Below are 20,543 nucleotides of genomic sequence, written 5' to 3' on the forward strand. Positions count from 1 at the left end.
AATCTTGACTTTGAAATTTCTCTGAATGGTCTTGGGCAAATCGCTTTTCTTCAGTTTTCTCTTTTGTAAAGTGACTGATGGAGTTGTAGTACCAGGTCTCTATTATCTAGCTCTAACTAGATTGGCCAATGAAAGAGTTCCCTCCTCCTCCCCCAGCACCAAATGTAAATAGAGTGTGCTTAATAGTATTTGCACAACAACAATTAGTGAAAGTAGGAAGCTCTTTGCTGTGCCTCTCGGTCTCTGTGTCTGTCGGTCTGTCTGTCTCCACCTGGAAAGCCACTGAGCTCACCAAGCTTGACTACTTTACATTTTAGGTTGAAAATTAGTTTGGAAATCTCCCAAAGGTTCTGGCCTCCCTCCCCAAAGGCGATGGGGAAGTTGTTCTGGATAGTGGCGGTTGTCAGCTCTCTGGTAGGACAGTCCGTATCCCAGGCTAGACAGTTCTTTAGCGGGTCGCTGTAAGGAAAGAGTAGAATGAACTGATGGACCTAGCGGGGCGGGGGGGAAAAGCCACTGGCAGAGGGGGCGGGGGCTACTTTGCCCCACTTCCCCACTCCACCCCACTTTGCCTTTTCCTATTGGTTAAAATATCCTAGAAGGGCGGAGCCTGAGACCCCATTCTCCACTTCATCTTCAGCTAGCTTGTCTGACTCCTCTTTAAGTGAGCCAGGCAGGTGCCTCGGGCTGAGAACTTTGTGTGAGTATTGGAGTCTGAATCTCAAAGTCTTTCTGATTGTTCCATCTATCCATCCGTCCGACAGTCCATCCATCCGCCATCCACCTCTGCCTCCTTTCATCCCAGAGCTGGGAGGGTCTCTCAGGAGAGAGACATATCCTTGATTTGGGACTTGGCGGAGATTCGGGTCGAATCGAAGAGCAGCCCGAATCGAAGAGAAGGGAAGGGGCCTGAAAGATCACTCCTAGGAATAAAAAGTAACCGTGGGACTCAGTTCGGTCCCTTTGCTAATAGTTTCGGCCATGCAGAGCTGTGTCAAGTGGTGGGGCGGACTGCGCCTCAGCCGGGGGGTGGCGGTGGCCACTGGACGCCACTTGCCCACAGGTCCCGCAGGGCTGAGTCCCGCTGGGGGACGCTGGACGCAGCCCGGCCGAGACTGCAGCAGCGGCGGAGGCGACCGCAGCCCCAATCCTGAAGCCGCTGTGACCTCCCGCCACATTGAACAGCTACTCCCTAGGCACGATGACTTCTCGGAGAGGCACATTGGTCCGAGAGACAAAGAGAAGAGGGAGATGCTTCGGACCTTAGGACTGGAGGTAAGGACCCTTAAACTCCCCCCTCCCCCCAATTCCTCTTTCCTTCTGTTCATCCCTTGCTTTTCCTTCTTCCCTTAGCCTTCAGTCCTCCTTTCTCCCCTCTCCCCATCCACCTCCCTATTTCACGGTCTCTGCCCCACCTCTTACTTCTACTCAGTTACAGCCCCTAGGACCCCAGGCCCCAACTCCTTCCCATCTCCCCTAGGGAGCACCACTTTCGTCCTCCCAGGGTGGCTTTCTCTCTTTCCTCTGGCTCTTCCGCTTAGCCATGGAAACCTTGAAACTTCCTAGGTCGCCTAGATAAGAAGGTTGTTTCCTAGGAAAGCGGTTCCTTTTCAAGAATTAGTGGCGAGTTGGGGAAGCTATTCCCGACTGGTAAACTGAGTTCTATTAGGGGAAGAGATCGAATCTGCCCTTTTCGACCGCTGATGCACAATGAAGGCTTTTGTTGTGTTTTCTTAAAGAGTTTCAAACTCTTTAATGAATTCCCCACAAGCCTTTATGGATTTAAGAAATGCAAAGGCAATTCTCAAAGAAATAGGCCTATTCATATTGGCTTTTCTCTGTGTTCCTGGTTCTCTTTTATATCTAGAGTGTTGACGAATTGATTGAGAAGACAGTCCCTGCCAGCATCCGCTTGAGAAGACCCTTGAAGATGGAGGACCCTGTTTGTAAGTGAACTAGGGCAGTTATCAGGAGACTTCTGAGAAATCTCACATAGTTCGTGCTGCCTTTGGGATAACTAACTAATCCTCTCCGCAATTGTTTAAGGGGAAGGATTCAGTCTCAGTTTAGTTTTATTACTGTTCGAGACTGTGTAACTGCTTATTAAAACAGAGTACCTAAGAGATGAATTAGCAGTAAGGTGGGAGTGGAGAAATTGAAGGAGGAAGTCCCTGAAATGAATTCAAAATATTAAAAAATTATTTTAATCTAAGCTCCCTCCCATCCCCCACTCCCATGTTAGTTGCAGAGTCTAAGAAGTACCTTTGATTGGTAAGAGGAACACACTCTATCAACATTTTAATTCATAGAAGAAATTAAGATAAAGCCATTAATAGCTGTTTTTAACCTGAAAGCATTTAAATGTTTAGAAGCACCTGAGAGTGAATTTGAGAGATGTTTGCTTCCTTTTACCTCCCTGGAGCTTTGGACTGACTATTTCAGATTTAAACATTTTTAAAAATTCAGTTTATGATCAAATGCATTTATCTCCTGTGATACTTTGATGACATTGGGCTACTTGCTCCAACTAGACTGTACTAGATTCTCATCAGCAGAGTATTAATAGTATCTCTTCTACCTCAGAATTCCTTTATTTTTTTTTATTTTTTATTTTTTTTAATTTTAAACCCTTAACTTCTATGTATTGACTTATAGGTGGAAGAGTGGTAAGGGTAGGCAATGGGGGTCAAGTGACTTGCCCAGGGTCACACATCTGGGAAGTGTCTGAGGCCGGATTTGAACCTAGGACCTCCTGTCTCTAGGCCTGGCTCTCAAACCACTGAGCCACCCAGCTGCCCCCTCAGAATTCCTTTAAAGATAGAAGGTAGTTGTTTTTTCAAGTTTTAGATCCAGATGTACACATTAGATGTACATATACTACATTGGACCTGGGAGTCAGGGAGACAAGTTCAAATTCAGTCTCAGAAACTTACTGGAAATTGCATGACACTAAATAACCTCTTTCTGTTTCAGTTTTCTCATCTGTGAAATGGGGATAAAATGTGAGCACCTACCTTACTGGGTAGTTTATGAGAGTAAAATTAGATCATATTTGTAAAGCACTCTCAAACATTACAAAACTATATAAGTGCTAGTTATTATCACTATAGGGATTGCCTCCCTTCAATAAGTTTCTAATGAGGGATCTTGTCCCTCTATAATGGAGCTCTGAATAGTAATAACATTTTTATAGCACTTTGAGGCTTGCAAAATGCTTAGTGTCTTATTTGTTCTTCACAACAAATTTATGAGTTAGATACTAACAGTATTATAGTTTAAAAAATAGCTAGCAAGTATATATTGCTACAAGATTCACAGGTTTTCCATATTTATCTCATTTGATTTTTTTTAACCTTCTGTCTTAGAATACATACTGCATATTGGTTCCAAGGTAAAAGAAGGGCAAGGGCTAGGCAACTGTGGTTAAGTGTCTTGCCCAGGGTCACAAACCTAGGAAGTGTCTGAGATTAGATTTGAACCCAGGACCTCCCATCTCTAGGCCTGGCTCTCAATTCACTGAGCTACCTGTCTCCGTTAGTACCAGTTCTAAAGAAGAATGGCAAGGGTTAGGCAATTAGGGTTAAGTGACTTGCTAGGACCTGCCTGAGTCCAGATTTGAGCCCAAGTCCTGTTAGTTCTCTATCCGCTGTGCTATCTAGCTGCCCCTACCTCATTTGATTCTTGCAACAATCCTGTGAGGTAGGTGCTATTATTATCATTTTATAGATAAGGAACCTGACACATGCAGAGAGGTTAAACACTTGCCCTGGCTAACCTAGATAAGGTATGAAGCAGGATCTGAACTCAGGCTTTTAAGTCCAAGACCAGAACTCAATCTACAATGCTAAGTCACTGCCTCAATTACTCTTTTCAAATCCAAATCCTTGTATTTGAGGTTCAGAAGAAAGTGTGACTTGCCTATTGTGATACTAGCACTGGGAAGTCTTCATTTCCATCATTCTAGTCACTGGACATATTTTTCCTTTGTTTCTGCTCTCTTGTCTCTGTATCAGTATGTATGTCTTCTCACAATTACTTGTAGGTGTCCAAGGCAGAATGTGAACACATTTCTCCTGATTTCAGTTCTAGCACAATTTCTTCTATGTGGCACTGCTTCTTGATTGTTACAGCAGTGGTTGTAACAGAGCAGATATCTGATTCTAGGTTCTTGGACTCCAAATCTAGTTCTCTTTCTATTATGTAAGTTATGGGGTCAAAATCTGGCATGAATCTAGACTTAGCTGCTTATCAGTTTTGTGATGTGGTCAAGCCATTTCCCTCTTGGGGTTTCAGTTTCCTCATATGCAGTTCAATGGGTTTGGATTGAAGCTCTCATAATAATGACTGTCCTTAATGTAGTACTTTTAGATCTGTTAGGCATTTTTACATATATCTCATTTGATTTTCACAGCAACTCCATAATGTGTATGCAAACATTATCATTCATAAAATAGGTCTCTCTGCTAATAAAATAAAATAAATCCCTTTCAGTTCTAAAACCCTATGAATCTCTTTCTAAAAAAATTTAAATTTTTTTCCATTAATAAAAGTATTTTCTCCCTCCTGTCTTCCCTCTTTACCCCAATAGAAGAAAAAAAAAGAATAAAATCCTTGTAATAAATAAATAAATATATATATATATATAGCCAATTAAAATAAATCCTGTGCTGGCCAGGTTTAAAAAATGTGTCTCATTCTGTATATTTAGTTCATCAGCACCTTGTCAGGAGGTAAGTAGCATCAGTCCTCTGGCATCATGGTTAATCATTAGGTTTTTCAGAGTAATAAAGACTTACCAAGTTGTTTGTTTTTATACTTTGAAGCTACATAATATTATCCCTGTTGTACTTACTTCACTCTGCATCAGTTCATACAAGTCTTCCTAGGCATCTTTGAAACTCTCCCCTTCCCAATTTTTTTATAGCATAATAGTATTCCACTAAGTTGTTATACCATAATTTGGTTAGCTATTCTCCAATAGATGGGTACCTCCTTATGTTTCAGTTATTTGTTATTTGCCACTACAAAAGGAGCTGCTACATATACACACACGCATCTCTATATATCTATGTCCTTTTCCTCCCTCTTTGATCTTTTTTGGGTGTGTAACCTTTTTTTTTTTTGAAATACCAAATGGTTTCATTTATTAAGTAGTCAGATTCAAACAAATTAATAAGCACTTATGTCCTAACAACTTAGTAAACATTAAAAATACTCATAAATTGAAAGAAAATATTATATAATTTTACATGTTTAACCATAGTTTCCTAATAATGGGATATATATATATATACATATGTATATGTATATATATATCTGTTGGATACTGTACAACTTCTCAAACTTTGGAATCTGCCTGGGTTTGGGTATGTAGCCTTAATAGAGATATTACTGGGTATTCCCTGAGCCTATCTCTATTAACAGATTTGTTTAGAAATAGATTTTTGTTCATTTAAAAGTAATTGTAATGCAGGGGCAGCTGGGTAGCTCAGTGGAGTGAGAGTCAGGCCTAGAGACAGGAGGTCCTAGGTTCAAATCCGGCCTCAGACACTTCCCAGCTGTGTGACCCTGGGCAAGTCACTTGACCCCCATTGCCCACCCTTACCAATCTTCCACCTATGAGACAATACACCGAAGTACAAGGGTTTAAAAAAACAAAACAAAACAAAACAAAAAAAAGTAATTGTAATGCAAGAGAAGTCACCCTGAATTTGAATGAGAGTTCTGGTACTTACTACCTGTGTAACCTTGGGCAAGTCATTTGACTTCTACAGGGTTGTTTCCACCTCTGTAAAATGAGAGAGTTCTCTAAGGTCCCTTCCAGCTCTAGAACCTACACTCCATTTCAAGAAACTCTTCTCTGGAATTTGTAATTAGTTTTATTTTTTAATTTTAATTTTATTTTTTAAATAAATTAAAAAAATTTTTTTAAACCCTTACCTTCCATCTTGGAATCAATACTGTATATTGGTTCCAAAGCAGAAGAGTGGTAAGGGGCTAGGAAATGGGGGTTAAGTGACTTGCCCAGGGTCACACAGCTGGGAAGTATCTGAAGCCAGATTTGAACCTAGGACCTCCTGTCCCTAGGCCCAACTTTCAATCCACTGAGCTACCCAGCTGTCCACTATAATTAGTTTTAAATATGAAGTGTTATGCCTTTGGAAAGTAATTCCCCTTTAGTCAAGATTTGAATGAGGTAGCTTGCTTCCAAGAGAAGATTCTATCAAAGAAATTATAGATGATATATTTAACTTGATTAGGTAGCCTCATTAAAATACTTGAAAAGTTATCTTGAGATTATTTGGTTTTGGGAACCTGTTAAAGTTGTCTCATTTTTGAGCTCCACTCTACTTTATTTTGCTTGAATCATTTGAACATAAAAGGATTCAGATCCCCTTCCCCCAACCTAGCTTCTTTCTCTCTTTGGTAGTGTGCTCATGATAAGCAATTTGCAATTTGAGTGTAAACTTTAAACCCTGCAGCCTCTGTGGGGTTCTCGGCCAGTTCAATCTGGTTGGTTTGGGATAAGCTCCCAGAACATGCACACACACACACAGAGAGAGCTGGAAGTACCAGAGTACTAGATTCTGGAAAAGTCTGGTTTTGTTTACGAATAAACCACTTGGTAAATAGCTGGTTTCTCAGAAATGTAATGTTCTTAACTCAGATACATCAGAAGTGCATTGTTCCCCTGATTTTTAGGCTAGTCCTAAATGATGAACAATGAGTGTCTGTATCTTGGCAAGAGTAAAGTACACATGGGCAGGGATGGCACTGTTTCAGGTGAATGGCAGAACAAAATTTGATTTGATTTAAATCTTCCCAAAATGGGGATCCTGGATCAAACGTTCATGGGAGGAGCCCTCTTACCTTCCAACCTTCCAACAGCCTCATGGCTGAGGACAAAGAAATAAGAGTATTAAAACTGGATGCTAGAAAGGACATTAGGGATCATCTAATCAGACCTACCCAACTCCAGTTTTATAGATGAGGTAACTGAAGGCTAGAGTGGGAGATGATTTGATCAGGTCCACATAGGTAGCCAGTATCTCAGGACTTAAACCTAGGTCCCATGATTCTAGTACTTCTAAAAAATGTGTTTATTTCAAGAAAATTTTAAGTTGGCTGAAGATGGAGGAAAAGGGCACTAAATACTGTGGGAGAGTCAGGAAAGGCTACATGTAGGGGTGGTACTTGATCAAAACTTTGAAGGAAGTCAGGGGTTCTGAGAGGCAACTAGTAGCTTGGTGGTCAGAGCAGTGCTCCTGGGGTTAGGAAAATATATGTTCAATCCAGTTTGGGACACTTAACTGTGTGACCTTGGGCAAATCCCTTAACCTCTGTCTGCCTCAGGTTTTTCATGTGTAAAATGAGGATAATAATAATAATACCTTCCTCCCAGGGCTGTTGTGAAGATCAAATGAAATTATGTTTGTAAAATTATTATATTTGTGAAATTATATTAGCACAGTGTGTGGCACATAGTAGGTGCTTAAGAAATGATTCTTCTTTAGTCTTTCCCTAAAGGTGAAGAGGGAGTGCATTTTAAGGATGGAGGCTAGCTTCTGCAAAGTCAAGGAAATTTAAGATTGAGTATATGGCTGACATCAAGTAGGATAGTTTGACTGGGATATAAAGTGTTTGAAAGAGAGTAATGTAAAGTCACTCTGGAAAGAAAGATTGCAGCCGGACCAGAAATGGCTTGAAATACTAAATAGGAGTCTGTACTTTATCCTAGAGGCAATAGGGAGCCACTCTTCCTGAACAGAGGAATGACCAGCACTTTAGGAATTCCAGTTTGGTAGATGTGCAGGTGATTATTTTGAGAGTGAAGATGGATATTCAAGTAGGAGGCTATTGAGTAGACCAGGTGGCTGTGTGAGTGGAGAGAATATGAGAGATGATGCTTAGTTAGAATCAGCAAGGTGGCAACTTATTGATACTAGGGGCTGGGAGAAGTTAGTCGGTCTACAGACATTTATTAAGTGTCCACTAGGTACCAGGCAGGGAAAATGTAGAGTCAGGGATGACTCCAAGATTTTGAACTTTGGTAACTAGAGCATGGTAATGTCCTTTACAGTAAAAAGGGAAATTAGAAAGAAAGAAGGGAGTGGGATATATACATACATATATATAATATATATCTATATATATCTATATCATGAGTTTGAGATGTCGAGGGGGAAAAATCTATCTGGAGATGTCCAAAAAGCAGCTATATTGTGGGACTGCAGCTCAGGATAGAGTCTATAGTAATTTGACTCTCATTCATGATGATATATAGATGAAAATTATCCAAGACAAAACCAACAAAATCACTGTTCAAGTAAGTCAATTACTACCTCTGTGACTTTGGACAAATTGTTTATCTTTTCTGAGACTCTATTTCCTTAAGGTTAAAGTGAGAGGGTTAGAATAGATGATATTTTAAGGATCCCTTCAGCTCTAAATTCTAGAATCCTAAATTCTATGTCCTAAGATGGCTGAGTGCTTTGGAAAAGCTTAAGAACCTACTATGTCTACCTGATGCCCCAGTTTACCTTGGATATCCTGGGACTGGAGTGAAATCCTCCAGTTACTGATATGGCTAAGTAGGGAAGAGGAAAGGACAGTGTTGCATAATCTTGTTGGAAGTGTTGTGTCACACAACTCTTGTAAGGGCATTCTCCTGAGCTAACCCAGAGATTACCTGGGATCAGGCCAGTGTCCTTCCTCATCTCCTTTAACCCCCAGGTTGATTACAAATCTGGGTTATGGCCACTTATTAACTTTTTCATTTGGAAAAAAATTAAATTATTTCCTAGAGCAGTCTATCTGTGGATTCTCTTTTTTTTAAACCCTTAGTTTCCATCTCAGAATCAATACTATATTTTGATTCTAAGGCAGAAGAGTGGTAAGAGTTAGGCAATGAGTTAAATGACTTGCCTAGGGTCACATAGCTAGAAAGTATCTGAGGCCAGATTTGAGTCCAGAATGTCTCATCTCTGGATTTGGCTCTCTACCTGATCCACCTAGTTGTCCCCTCTGTGTTCTTAAACTCATGGTAGGACTATTTTCCTTAACTACTTCTGCCCTTCTGACACTCAACCTGTGAGGATTATTATTTTTTATTTTATGCCCATATTGATAAGATCTGAGATAGGGAGTAATAAGAAGGAATCTGATGGAACCTTATCATCTTTTTGGTCATGTACTTTGTGGTGATCATATTGTTGGGACAGATCATGGGATTTTAGGACTAGAAATGACCTCAAGGGACCAGTTAATGCAAAGTCATTATTTTACAAATGAGGAAACTGAGGTCCACAAAAGGAAAGCAACTCATTCCATGTTATCCAGCTGTTAAATGGCAAAGCAAGTGCTCAAAATCTAGTTTTCGAATTTTAAGTCCAGCATCCTCCCAGGTCATGTCCTTGGTCATGGGAGATGTTCTCTGGTCTTCTCTCAGAGCCAACCTAGTTGCATAGCACATGCCATTCTAATGATTTTGACCAAATCAAGTAATCAATAAACATTTGTTAAGCCTCCACCGCATGCTGGGCATCATGCTAAGAGCTAAGGATACAAAAAGATGCAAAAGTCCCTCAGAGAGCTCACAATCTAATAGAGGAGACAACATGCAAACAAACATATAAAAAGCAAGCTATATACAGAATAAATAAAGATTACAACCTAAAGCAAGTTAGAAGCAGCAAATTGAAAGAGATGTCTGCTTCTAGAGGCAGACATCTCATGCTGTCATGATGAGGACAGCAAGAAATCATATAGCTGACAGCCAGGGTGTGCCTTTGATCTTTAAAAAAAATAAAATATAACCTCACCATTAGAAAGGATAATAAATCATCAGAGTAAGGCTGCAGGGGGCTCATCTTTCATTATTGTTAGTGAGGACTGTCTGGATTATTGCCATATGGTTAAAGTCTGGGACCAGCTTTCAACTCAGACCAGATCAGGGGTGTAAATTCTGGACTCAATTAAAGTCAGCCAGGGAAGAAAGAGCAATAATTTAGTGCAATTCAGTACAAGTTATATGAACAAAATTTATTGTCTCATTTCTACGCTTGACGCTGAGGGAAATGTAAAATTTGGCTAAGATAAAATCTACCCTCATGGAGTTTACGGTCTAGTAGGGACCTGGGACCGTATACAGATAACTATAATTCACAAAATTACATGGTGTTTAGAGAGATGCAAATTAGAAAAATGCAAAAGTAAAGTACTTGGGCAAGACCATGCTTCCTCTATATTTTCTTGGATAACCAAGAGGCACTTTTTTGGGGAGATTTTATTTTATTTTATTTTATTAATTTTATTTTTTTTTTGTGAAGATATTTTACTTTACCAATTACATGTAATAACAAATTTCCACAGAGGTTTTCCAGTTAGGCATTCCAAATTATCTCCTTCCCTCCCTCTACTCCCCCCCCTCCTGGACCTGGCAAGCAATTCAATCTGGATGATACATGTATCATCATGAAAAACATATTTCCAAATTATTTATTTTTTTTTTTGCTTTTTTTTTTTTTTTTAATTTTAAACCCTTAACTTCTGTGTATTGACTTATAGGTGGAAGAGTGGAGAGGGTAGGCAATGGGGGTCAAGTGACTTGCCCAGGGTCACACGGCTGGGAAGTGTCTGAGGCTGGATTTGAACCTAGGACCTCCTGTCTCTAGGCCTGGCTCTCAATCCACTGAGCTACCCAGCTGTCCCCCATATTATTTATTTTTGTAAGAGAACAATCACATAAAACAAAAATCCAAATGAACTTTAGTGAAAAATCAGATGCTTTGATCTGCATTCTGATTCCACCAGTTCTTTTTCTGGAGGTAGATAATATACTTTGTCTTAAGTGCCTCAGAATTGTCCTAGATCTTTGTATTGCTGAGAGTGACTAAGTCCATCACGACCGATCATTCCACATCATTGCTGTTACTGTGTACAGTGTTCTTCTAGTTCTGCTTATTTCCCTCAGCATCAGTTCATGAAGGGCTTTCCAGCTCTTTCTGAAGTCATCCAGGATGCACATTTCAGGCTTCTATAATTTTGTGATCTTGCATTTGTTATTCATGTCTGGCTGGAGTTCACACGCATTGAGGAGGAGTAGGTTGAGAAAGCTGACCTTGAAATACAGAAGGCTTAGTTTCAGATCTTCATGTGTGTACTACCTGTACGACAGTGGACTAAATCGCTAAACTCATTGCCCCAAGTAATTGTTTAAAGCAAATTACAGATAACTCGGATATATTGGGGAGGGTGGTTTCCCCTATGGGAATGAAATCACAAGTCCAGATGGGAAAAAAATCCAAAGAAGTGATTAAATTTCTCTTTATTGTATTTCATATTGGCAAAGAAAAATACCAGCATGGGTTCTCTTTTCATGTTCTAAAAACTTTCCAATCAGCCTCTAATAGAGGAGAAAAACAGTGGAATAGTAAAAAGAGAACACAAATTCTGACTCCACCTTTTACTTGTATGACTTTAGAAGAAAGGAAAGAGACAAGCATATATTAAGCACCAGATATGTGCCAGACACTGTTGAGCTCTTTATAAATATCATCTCATTTGATCTGCACAATTACCCTGGGAGGTAGGCACTATTATTATCCCCTTTTTAAAGCTGAGGAAATCAAGGCAGACAGCAGTTAAGGGACTTATCCATGGTCACACAACTAGTAAATGTCTGAGGCTAGTTTTAAACCCAGATCTTCCTGATGACAGATGCAGAATTCCCTCTACTGTTCTATCTAACTGCCTTTAATTTAAAAGCCATTTAATCTCTCTGTCTTTATATCTGCATATGTAAAAATGGAGGAGTGTTTGCATTCTTCTACCATTAAACCTATAAAAGCTAAATGGAAATCATATTGGAGGCTGCTACAAGATTCCAGTGTCAGTAGAGATGCAGTCCCTTTTTCTCTGGTAGCTCATTAAAAAACATTCTGGCCGTTGCTCTGCTTTTAACCTTATAGGGAACAAGAATACATGCTGTAAGAGATGCAGAAGGGAAGGAAATGACACTTCATCATTTCCCTTCTAACATGTGGATTCTTATTTCAAAGTTGGGAGTCTTAGCATGTAGCATACATCCCTATGGATGTGAGAAAAAATGGAGTGGTGCTGCAAGATGGCCCCTGGGAGAAATCCAAGAAGGTGCCAAGCTGCCCTGACAAACTCTTAAGTCAAAAACAGTGATATGGAGATGAAGAACAGGCAGTCACTCTATGTTGTAGAAATGTAAATTTGAATTTTAATATCTGGATGAGAAGAAAAGCAATGTCTATTGTCTAATTATGTTGGAGAGGAGGAAGGGATGGCAGGAGCAGTGAAATGTATAGATTAGGTGCTTCAGATTCCTTGCATTAGAAGGAGGTCCAGATAAAAATTCAAGTTCCAGGGGCAGTGGGATGGGCACATGAACAGGGGAAGAAAGAAGGTGAAAAAGATACCAGCATAACATAGACTACACCACCATAAACTATTCCACCAGCAGTCATAGAATTATAAAATTGGAACCAGAAGAGATCTTGCTGTTGTTTTCATTGTTTTAGTTTTGTCCAATTCTTAATGACTGCATTATGCGGTTTCTTGGCAAAGATAATGGAGTTGTTTGCTGTTTCCTTCTCCAGCTCATTTTACAGATGAGGACCTGAGACAAACAGGGTTAAGTGACTTGCCCAGGGTCACACAGTGGATTTAAACTCAGGAAGATGTCTTCCTGATTCTAAGCCCAGTGCTCTATTCATTATAACTCCTAGACCTGAGAGATCATTTATTCCAACTTGTTTACTTTGAAGATGAAATTCATAGAAGTAATGGAGTTGGAATTTGAACACAGGTCCTCTTGACTCCAAACTCTATATCCATTGAATTTGACATTAATGAAATTTATTTTAAGGCAAATTGGCAAGGAGAGAGAGAGAGATATTGATTCACAGGGTATCAGAGCCTAAAGGGACCTGTAAAATAACAATAGTTATATCCCATATATCACAAGTTTGTGAAGGTATTTTATAAAGATTCAATGTAATGAAATGATTAAAGGACCTGAGATTGAGGCAGTTTGATTTAAGAAGAATATTAGGGGGGACATCTGAAGACAGGGTCAAGTGATAGCTTTGACACTTGTTATTAGTATAATGGTGGCCAAGTCACTCTCCCTGTGTAAGCCTCAGTTTCCTAGTTTATAAAATGGAATAATGCTTTCATTGACCTACCTCATATAATTTATGTGAAATTTTTTATAAAAATTTTAATACAATTTCTGCTTAAGACAGCAGAATTTATTTCCTGTAGAGAAATGACTATCAGTTTTCCTTCTGTTTTCTTATATCCCCTTCACTTAAAGGGTAATGATTCACTCTAGCATAGGATAAAGGAAAGAACATTGGGTTTGGAACTGGGAGATAATGAGCTCAAATTCTAGCTCTGTTACTTTTACTTTTGTTATGGAACCCTGGGCAGCTAAGTGGTTAGTGTGTTTGATTTGAAGTCAAAAAGACCTGCATTCAAATCCTTTGTCAGATAGTAACTAGCTGTGTGACCTTGACAGATCTATGCCTCAGTTTCCTCATCTATAAAACGAGGGTTATAATAATCTCTGTTTCATAGGGTTGTTGTGAGGTTTGAATGAGTTAACATATGAAATTGTTTTGCTAACCTTAAAGTGCCATATAAATTACTTTGTCTCCCTTAGCCTTAGGTTTCTCCTCTATAAAATGAAGGACTGGGCTAGATGCTTTCTAAAGTCTCTTCTAATTCTAAATCTTATTGAGCTCCTCTAGTTTATTAAATTGTTGCATTATAATATTAGTTAGGGCGGACAGGTACAAAGGAAGCCTTTCCCAAATCAATAACAATAATAGGGATAAATTGAATGTGTGTGTGTGTGTGTGTGTGTGTGTGTGTGTGTGTGTGTGTGTGTATGAGCTTACACTTGCATAGGTGTATTTAAAGTAAGACTGCAGAACTGGTGATTTCCTTTAAAAAGTTTTTCTTCATCAGTGTCCTGGGACTTAATCTAGAAATGGAAGGTGCAAATATTGTCTAGTCCAGGCTTCTTGTTTTACAAAATAGGAAACTGAGGCACAAAGAAGGGAAATGTCTTGCCCTAGAATAAACTGAGAACCAAATCCAACATATTGAAAGCATTGTGCAATATGTAGTTTGAGAGGCAAATGGGCAGAAATTTGGGCATTTTAGAGAGGAACAGATAGTTTTTCTATAATAGAAAGGCAGGATGGTAAAGTGGAAATACCAGCCGTATTTGGGATCAGTGGACCTTCTGAATAATTCTAGCTCTGCTGTTTACTCCCTCTGGGCTCCTTAACTCTCTGAGCTTCAGTTGCCTCATCTGTAAATTAACCATGTTGGACTCACTGATGTCTAAATCTCCTTCCAACTACATACACATGCTGTATGTTTGATTCTCTGCTCTGTACTTAACTAGTAGAGTGTCTGTGGGCAAGTCATTTACTTTTTAGTTTTCTCGTCTGTAAAATGGAGTTAATATTTTCACTGTCTATTTGATAAGGCTATAGTAACAACAATTATTGTTAAGGATGGTAACAACAATTATTTAACAGAATATGTGATCTGAAGGTGATATATCCAGGGAAAGTGAAAGGGAAATTAGGTCAAATTTGGTATTAAAGGGAAAAAAAATTTTTTTTTTAAGATTGTCAGAACAGAAAGGGATAATTTAGTCCATTTTTCAGATTAGAAAACTGAGGATGGGAAGTGATCCACCCAAAATTATGCAGCTTAGCTTAGATGATGAAGCTAAGACTCAAACCTAGGTCTTCTCTTTCTAAACTCCATCTTCTTTTCATTATATCCTGTTACCTTTTCTTTTCTGGGGAGATAGGGAAGATATGAGAGAGAAGGTAAGTATAGGTTTGTGTGTGTATAAATGGGGTGACAGGAGTCTGGAATTTCCAGTTTCCATTCCTACTTATTTATTGCTGGATGGATTTGAAGAAAGTCACTGAGGTGAATGGGCAATTTCCACTTGAAATTTGTTAATTAATCTCAGTTGATCACTCATTATTTCAAGGTAATCCTCTTACTCCTTCCAAATTGATTTTTCTAGACCACTCCTTACATTGACTATCCAAACTTTCTCTTCTCTCCTGAAACTTTCCACACATACTACCTGTCCCAGTCTTCACAGCTAAAGACCAACTCTGAACTTTTGAAAGAGTCAGCAGAGATTCAACATCCACACATTCCCCACACCTATGAATTCTAAGGTCAGAGAGATCAATGCACTCTGTTTTTGGTACATTAAGGCTAACATGTTTTCCTTTGCATTACGAAATGCACCGTTAGAGGAATAAACAAGGTCAGGAGTGGTCATTCATTCAACAAGGAAAGAATTGGCAGCTCAGATCTTTGAAGGATTACTTGACTACTTTCAGGGGAGGGAGCACATCATTGGGGCTGCCCTAGAAAACTGGAAGCAAGAATATTGGAAATGATGGCAGCTTTCCAGGTATTTCTTAATGGGTCCTTACTTTCTTTTTCTCTCTTAGTCAGCTACATTGTTTTGGTTCCATTCTGAAGGAGAGCCATTTACAGGAATCAGAGCCACAAAAAAGGGAAGATATTTTTGTAGAATATAGAGCTATGAGCAGAGAATGTGTATTGCTGTGAATTTTCTTTGGGAGATTTTTTTTTGGTTCATACAGGTGGGGATAAAATATCATGTACCAGGGATTCTGATGACATTTTTTTTTAAAAGATTGGTCTTGGGGGCAGCTGGGTAGCTCAGTGGAGTGAGAGTCAGGCCTAGAGACAGAAGGTCCTAGGTTCAAACCCGGCCTCAGCCACTTCCCAGCTGTGTGACCCTGGGCAAGTCACTTGACCCCCATTGCCCACCCTTACCAATCTTCCACCTATGAGACAATACACCGAAGTACAGGGGTTTAAAAAAAAAAGGAAAAAAAAAAGATCGGTCTTTTTTTAAAGGCAGGAAACATGCAACAATTGGAATGAATGTCTTCACATTCTTTGAGCTGGAGACTTCTTGGGGTAGTGGGAAGAGAAGGTGACTAATTTTAATAGTGTTGCTTTCTGTGATTTTGAAGCTTGACAGAGTCATTGAAAACTTCTCCTTGACTGACTAGTCATTGTCAGACAAGTTCAGCAGGTGAACCTGTGTCTTCTTTCTCCTTTTCTTTTTTCTATCATCTATCTCTTGTTTTCAGAGGGCTTCATCATATTTTAGCCATGGGATTTGTAGTCTTCAGCTAAGATCCAAAAGGCATTTGTCCTCCTTACGTTACTGGGCAATAGCTTATTTTCCCAGCTTCAAAAGTTACTTGTTTGACCTTATTTAGCCAAAGTGAATTAAAGAAAATCCCAGTGGTTATCACCAGATAACAGTCTGGGGAATCCTGATTGTGATAAAGTTGTATATTGGGAGACTATATGATAGAAATAGTGGATTTGGATTCAGATTGGATCTTGGATCTCATAGTTACTACTCCTGTGACTGTGGACAAGTGAAGTGTGGACTTTGATCAAGTAACAAGCTTTTATCAAGAGTCTACCAAATAAAATAAATGTTATATAAATGTTAGCCATTATTATTATTTTCACTGTGGCACCGAGAATACAAAGAAAAATGTGAAATCGTTTTTGTTCTCATGGGGCTTACATTTTATTGGTGGAAATAATATGCATATGTAGAAGTATATACAAAATACAACATAAATATAACAATTTTGAGGGAGACACATTCCAACTAAGGGCAAGAGATTAGGAAAGAACTTATGTAGGAGATGGTGTTGGAGTTGAACTTTGAAAGAAGCTCTAGATTCAGGGCAGCTAGGTGGTTCAGTGGATAGAAAGCCAGGCCTGGAGATAGAAGGTCCTGGGTTCAAATTTGACTTCAGACACTTCCTAGCTGTGTCATCCTGAGCAAGTCATTTAACCCTAATTGCCTACCCCTTACTGCTCTTCCTTGGAACTAATATTTAGTATAGATTCTAAGACAGAAGGTAAAGGTCTAAAAAAAAATAAGCTATGGATTCTCAGAAATTGAGCTTAGGAAGGTGTACATTTCAAGCATGGAAAACAACTTGTTGTTCAGTCACTTCAGTCATATCTGACTCTTTGGGATCCCATTTGAGGTTTTCTTGACAAAGATACTAGAATAGTTTGCCATTTCTTTTTCTAGTTTTTACAGATGAGGAAGTGAGGCAAACAGGATGAAGGGTCACATAGCTAATAAACATCTGAAGTCAGATTTGTCTTCATGATTCCAAGTCAGTTTCTTTGGACAAACCTGTACAAAGGCATGGAGATGAAGGAAGAGTGCTTTGTATGAGGAATAGCAAAAACAGGTTGGGCTGGATAGTGGAATGTCAGAAGGGGAGGACTTCGGTGTCCTTAGCCATAAGATGAAATGATTGTAGTAGGTAGTCTCTAAGGTATAATATCTGTGATTCTATGAATTTATTTCATTGTCTCAGTTACACAGAACCTCCCAGAAAGCCAAGATCATGAGATTTTTTGCCATGAGAGTCAGTCAGTTAATATCATCATGTTCCCATTGCCACAGACTGCGTCCTTCCCTCCAGCTAGCCATCTGACAAATAAAATGTATTCTGTCGGTCAAAATAAGGAATGGATGTTAATAGCATGCTTATAGTTCTACTCTACTGAATTAATCTTAATTACATTTATCATTTTCACATCATGAATTACAAAGTTAATGTAAGAGCCTATTTTATTCCCTTTGTCCTGGGTACCCTATAAACATAGAATGGATTACATATAACTTTAGAACTCCATTGTTTCTGGTTGTTTTGGGTAATCACAATTACACAAATATATCCCAGTACCTGTAAATGAAATAAAACTATTAATTGACACAATAGTAAATAACAAGCACAGAGAGGTACAGTTCTCCATATGTTCCCAAACCATTGGTGTGAGAGTCATTATTCCCAATATAACTCGTGAGTTTAGGACTGTTTCCTACGTACATGCCCCCTTGTTCAAGCTCCCAGAAACAGCTATGCCTAATGATTCATGCCATCTTTATAGCTGCCATTTCACTCTGTCTCCCAACTACTGTTTGTTCCTTCTATGCAGACACATAAGGTCCCTTCCTATTCTAACATTTAATATTTTCATGCTAAAATAGCATCATATGGCTCTATAGCAAAAATGAATAATATGGGAAAAGGTATCAGGTGATAACATTTGTACAACCCAGTAGAATTGCTTGTTGACTCCAAAAAGGGGGAGGGAAGAGAGGAGGGAAAGAAAAGGAATCATGGAAACATGGACAAATACCTACAAAATAAATAAATAAAAGCTTAAAAAGAAATCAATAAAATAGCATCATACTTCCACTTTCCAGGATTGAAATATCTTTGTATGTAGCTTCTTTCTCTGAGTCTGAGTTTGGGAAGTATCTATCTCAAGGATCCCCAGAAATTAGGAGGCAGCTGTTGGAGGGCATTTCCCAGCCAATGGCAAAGCAGTAGCATCAAGATCATTGAACTTGAAATAGGCAGCTAGATGGAAGTAAATAGAGAGATTGTGGAACTTTGGAGTTAGGAAGATCTGATTTTGAATCCTGCCTCAGACACTTACCAGTTGTGTAACTCTGGGCAAATTATTTAACTTCTCCCTACCTTAGTTTCCTCATCTACAAAATGGGGATAATAATAGCATCTGCCTCACAGGGTTGTTGTGAGGATCAAATATTAATATCATTAAAGAGAGGTGTACAGTACTGTGGAAAATGATGTTGGTAGTTTGTCTAGCAGGGATGATGGCAGTTTGGAGTTAAGCCTCATCCATGTGTAAATAAGATATTCTAACTCCTCTCCTAGTTCTTTCAGCTCCTCCTGTCTTATTTTCCCAAGGAGTGATAGACCCAGATAAAGTTGGCAGTCAGGTTGGCTCTCTCAGCTGAAGCGAGTGAAGAATAACATGACATCAAAACGCGATGTTTTGCAACTAGATTGCTCTCCCGTGGAGTCAGACCAAAGCAGGCTTCAGCTGTCTGAGCAGTGTACAGCTCAGTCCTTTGTGCTGGGTTCATTCTTGGCTCAAAGAGGGGGCACCTAATATCTGGTGCTATCAATCTCAACTTATTAGAGAACTGCACTCCAGTAAAGAAAACAAAAAGATTTTCCCAAGCAAGGGTTTAAGGACCTCTGCAAATAGTGTTTGAAGGCTTCTTTTAAAAAAAGTTTTTGTATTGATGTTTTTTTTTGTTTTTTATCATTGCCTACATCTCCCCCTCTATACTTCCTCCTCTACTTCCAGAGAACCATCCCATATGACAAAAAAAATTTTAAAGAAAAAAAGAAGGGAAAAAACACCATACCTAATCCAAGCTTTTTAAAATAAGTTTTTATAGATGTCTTTTGGTTGTTGTTTTTTTTACATCATCACAGCTTTCCTCAATATCTCTCCAAGTCCCTCCCAGAAGGCCATTCAATACAAACAATATTTTAAGTTTAAAAAAACAAAGAGAAAAAAGATAGCATAACTGATCGATATATTGAAAAAGTCTGAAAACACATGCAGTGGAAATACCTGGGGGACTCCCATCTCTGTGAAACAGTGGGTTGGTAGTGTCTGCTCATATCTTGACTTTCTAATTATGCTTGTTTATAATTTTGCAACAATCAATTTTTATTTTTGTGTTTGTATGGTTATTCCTTCTATTTATATAATCAATACTTTTAAAAAATTTTGAATTGGGGACTTATACAACATGATTTTAAAAAGGGTAGATTTTGGCTTCTTTGAGAGGACTTTGGGGCTTTCACTCTCAGGCATTCAAAGAATTTGGGAGAAAGATAAATATGGGCAAAATATTGGCAATAGCCCTAATGGTACAGTTCAGTAGGTCATGAACAGCTATAGCAAACTTGATTTACCAAAAGACCATTGAGATAATGAGATAACACATATAAAAGGCCGCTGCAGACTTTAAAGATAGCTTTCTATATACTAGCTATATTGTTGTCTGGTCTAATTCCCTCATTTTACAAAGGAGAAAACTGAAACCAGAGAAGTGAATCCCCAGTCACATACAACTTTTCTTGTCTTTCAAGTTCCAGACACATTGGATTAGCAACTATTCTCCAAAGTGAACATTCTATCCTCTGCCTCAGGGTATTTTTACAACCCTATCGCCTTACTCTTCCTCACAGGTACTCAATGCCTGAAATGTATTAATTTCTCTCGTAATTTTTATTTATTTTTTGTCAAGGTTCTGCTCTTTTGGCACTCTCCCTAGAAAACCATCATATTCATCCTCTCTCACATCTTAAAATATCTTGTATTTATTTATCTTTGAGGCAATATCAATTTCTTTTTAAAATAGATTTTCGTCAATATTTTTTGTTTCTGTTATTATGTCATTATAGTATCCTGTCTCCCTTCCCCAACTCCTCCCAGAGAATCATCATCCCATATGAGTGTTTTTTAGAGAGAAGAAAAAGTCAGGACAGCTGAACAAAATATTTTTTAAAATATTAGAACATGTGCTTTGGACTTCCCACACCCATAAA

At 38.8% G+C, this 20,543-nt stretch overlaps 1 protein-coding gene across 1 annotated transcript in view; it reads left to right on the plus strand.

The window, feature by feature from the left end:
- Nucleotides 1-827: 827 nt before the first annotated feature.
- Nucleotides 828-20,543, plus strand: part of GLDC (glycine decarboxylase) — a 129,523-nt gene continuing 109,807 nt past the window's right edge. The window contains exons 1-2 of the mRNA XM_044677229.1: nt 828-1,275; nt 1,868-1,946. Coding sequence (XP_044533164.1) covers nt 982-1,275; nt 1,868-1,946 — 373 coding nt within the window. The 5' untranslated portion in view covers nt 828-981. The remainder of the gene's footprint in view (nt 1,276-1,867; nt 1,947-20,543) is intronic.

This window comes from Gracilinanus agilis, chromosome 1 (assembly GCF_016433145.1).
Source record: "Gracilinanus agilis isolate LMUSP501 chromosome 1, AgileGrace, whole genome shotgun sequence".
NCBI classification, from domain to species: Eukaryota; Metazoa; Chordata; class Mammalia; order Didelphimorphia; family Didelphidae; genus Gracilinanus; species Gracilinanus agilis.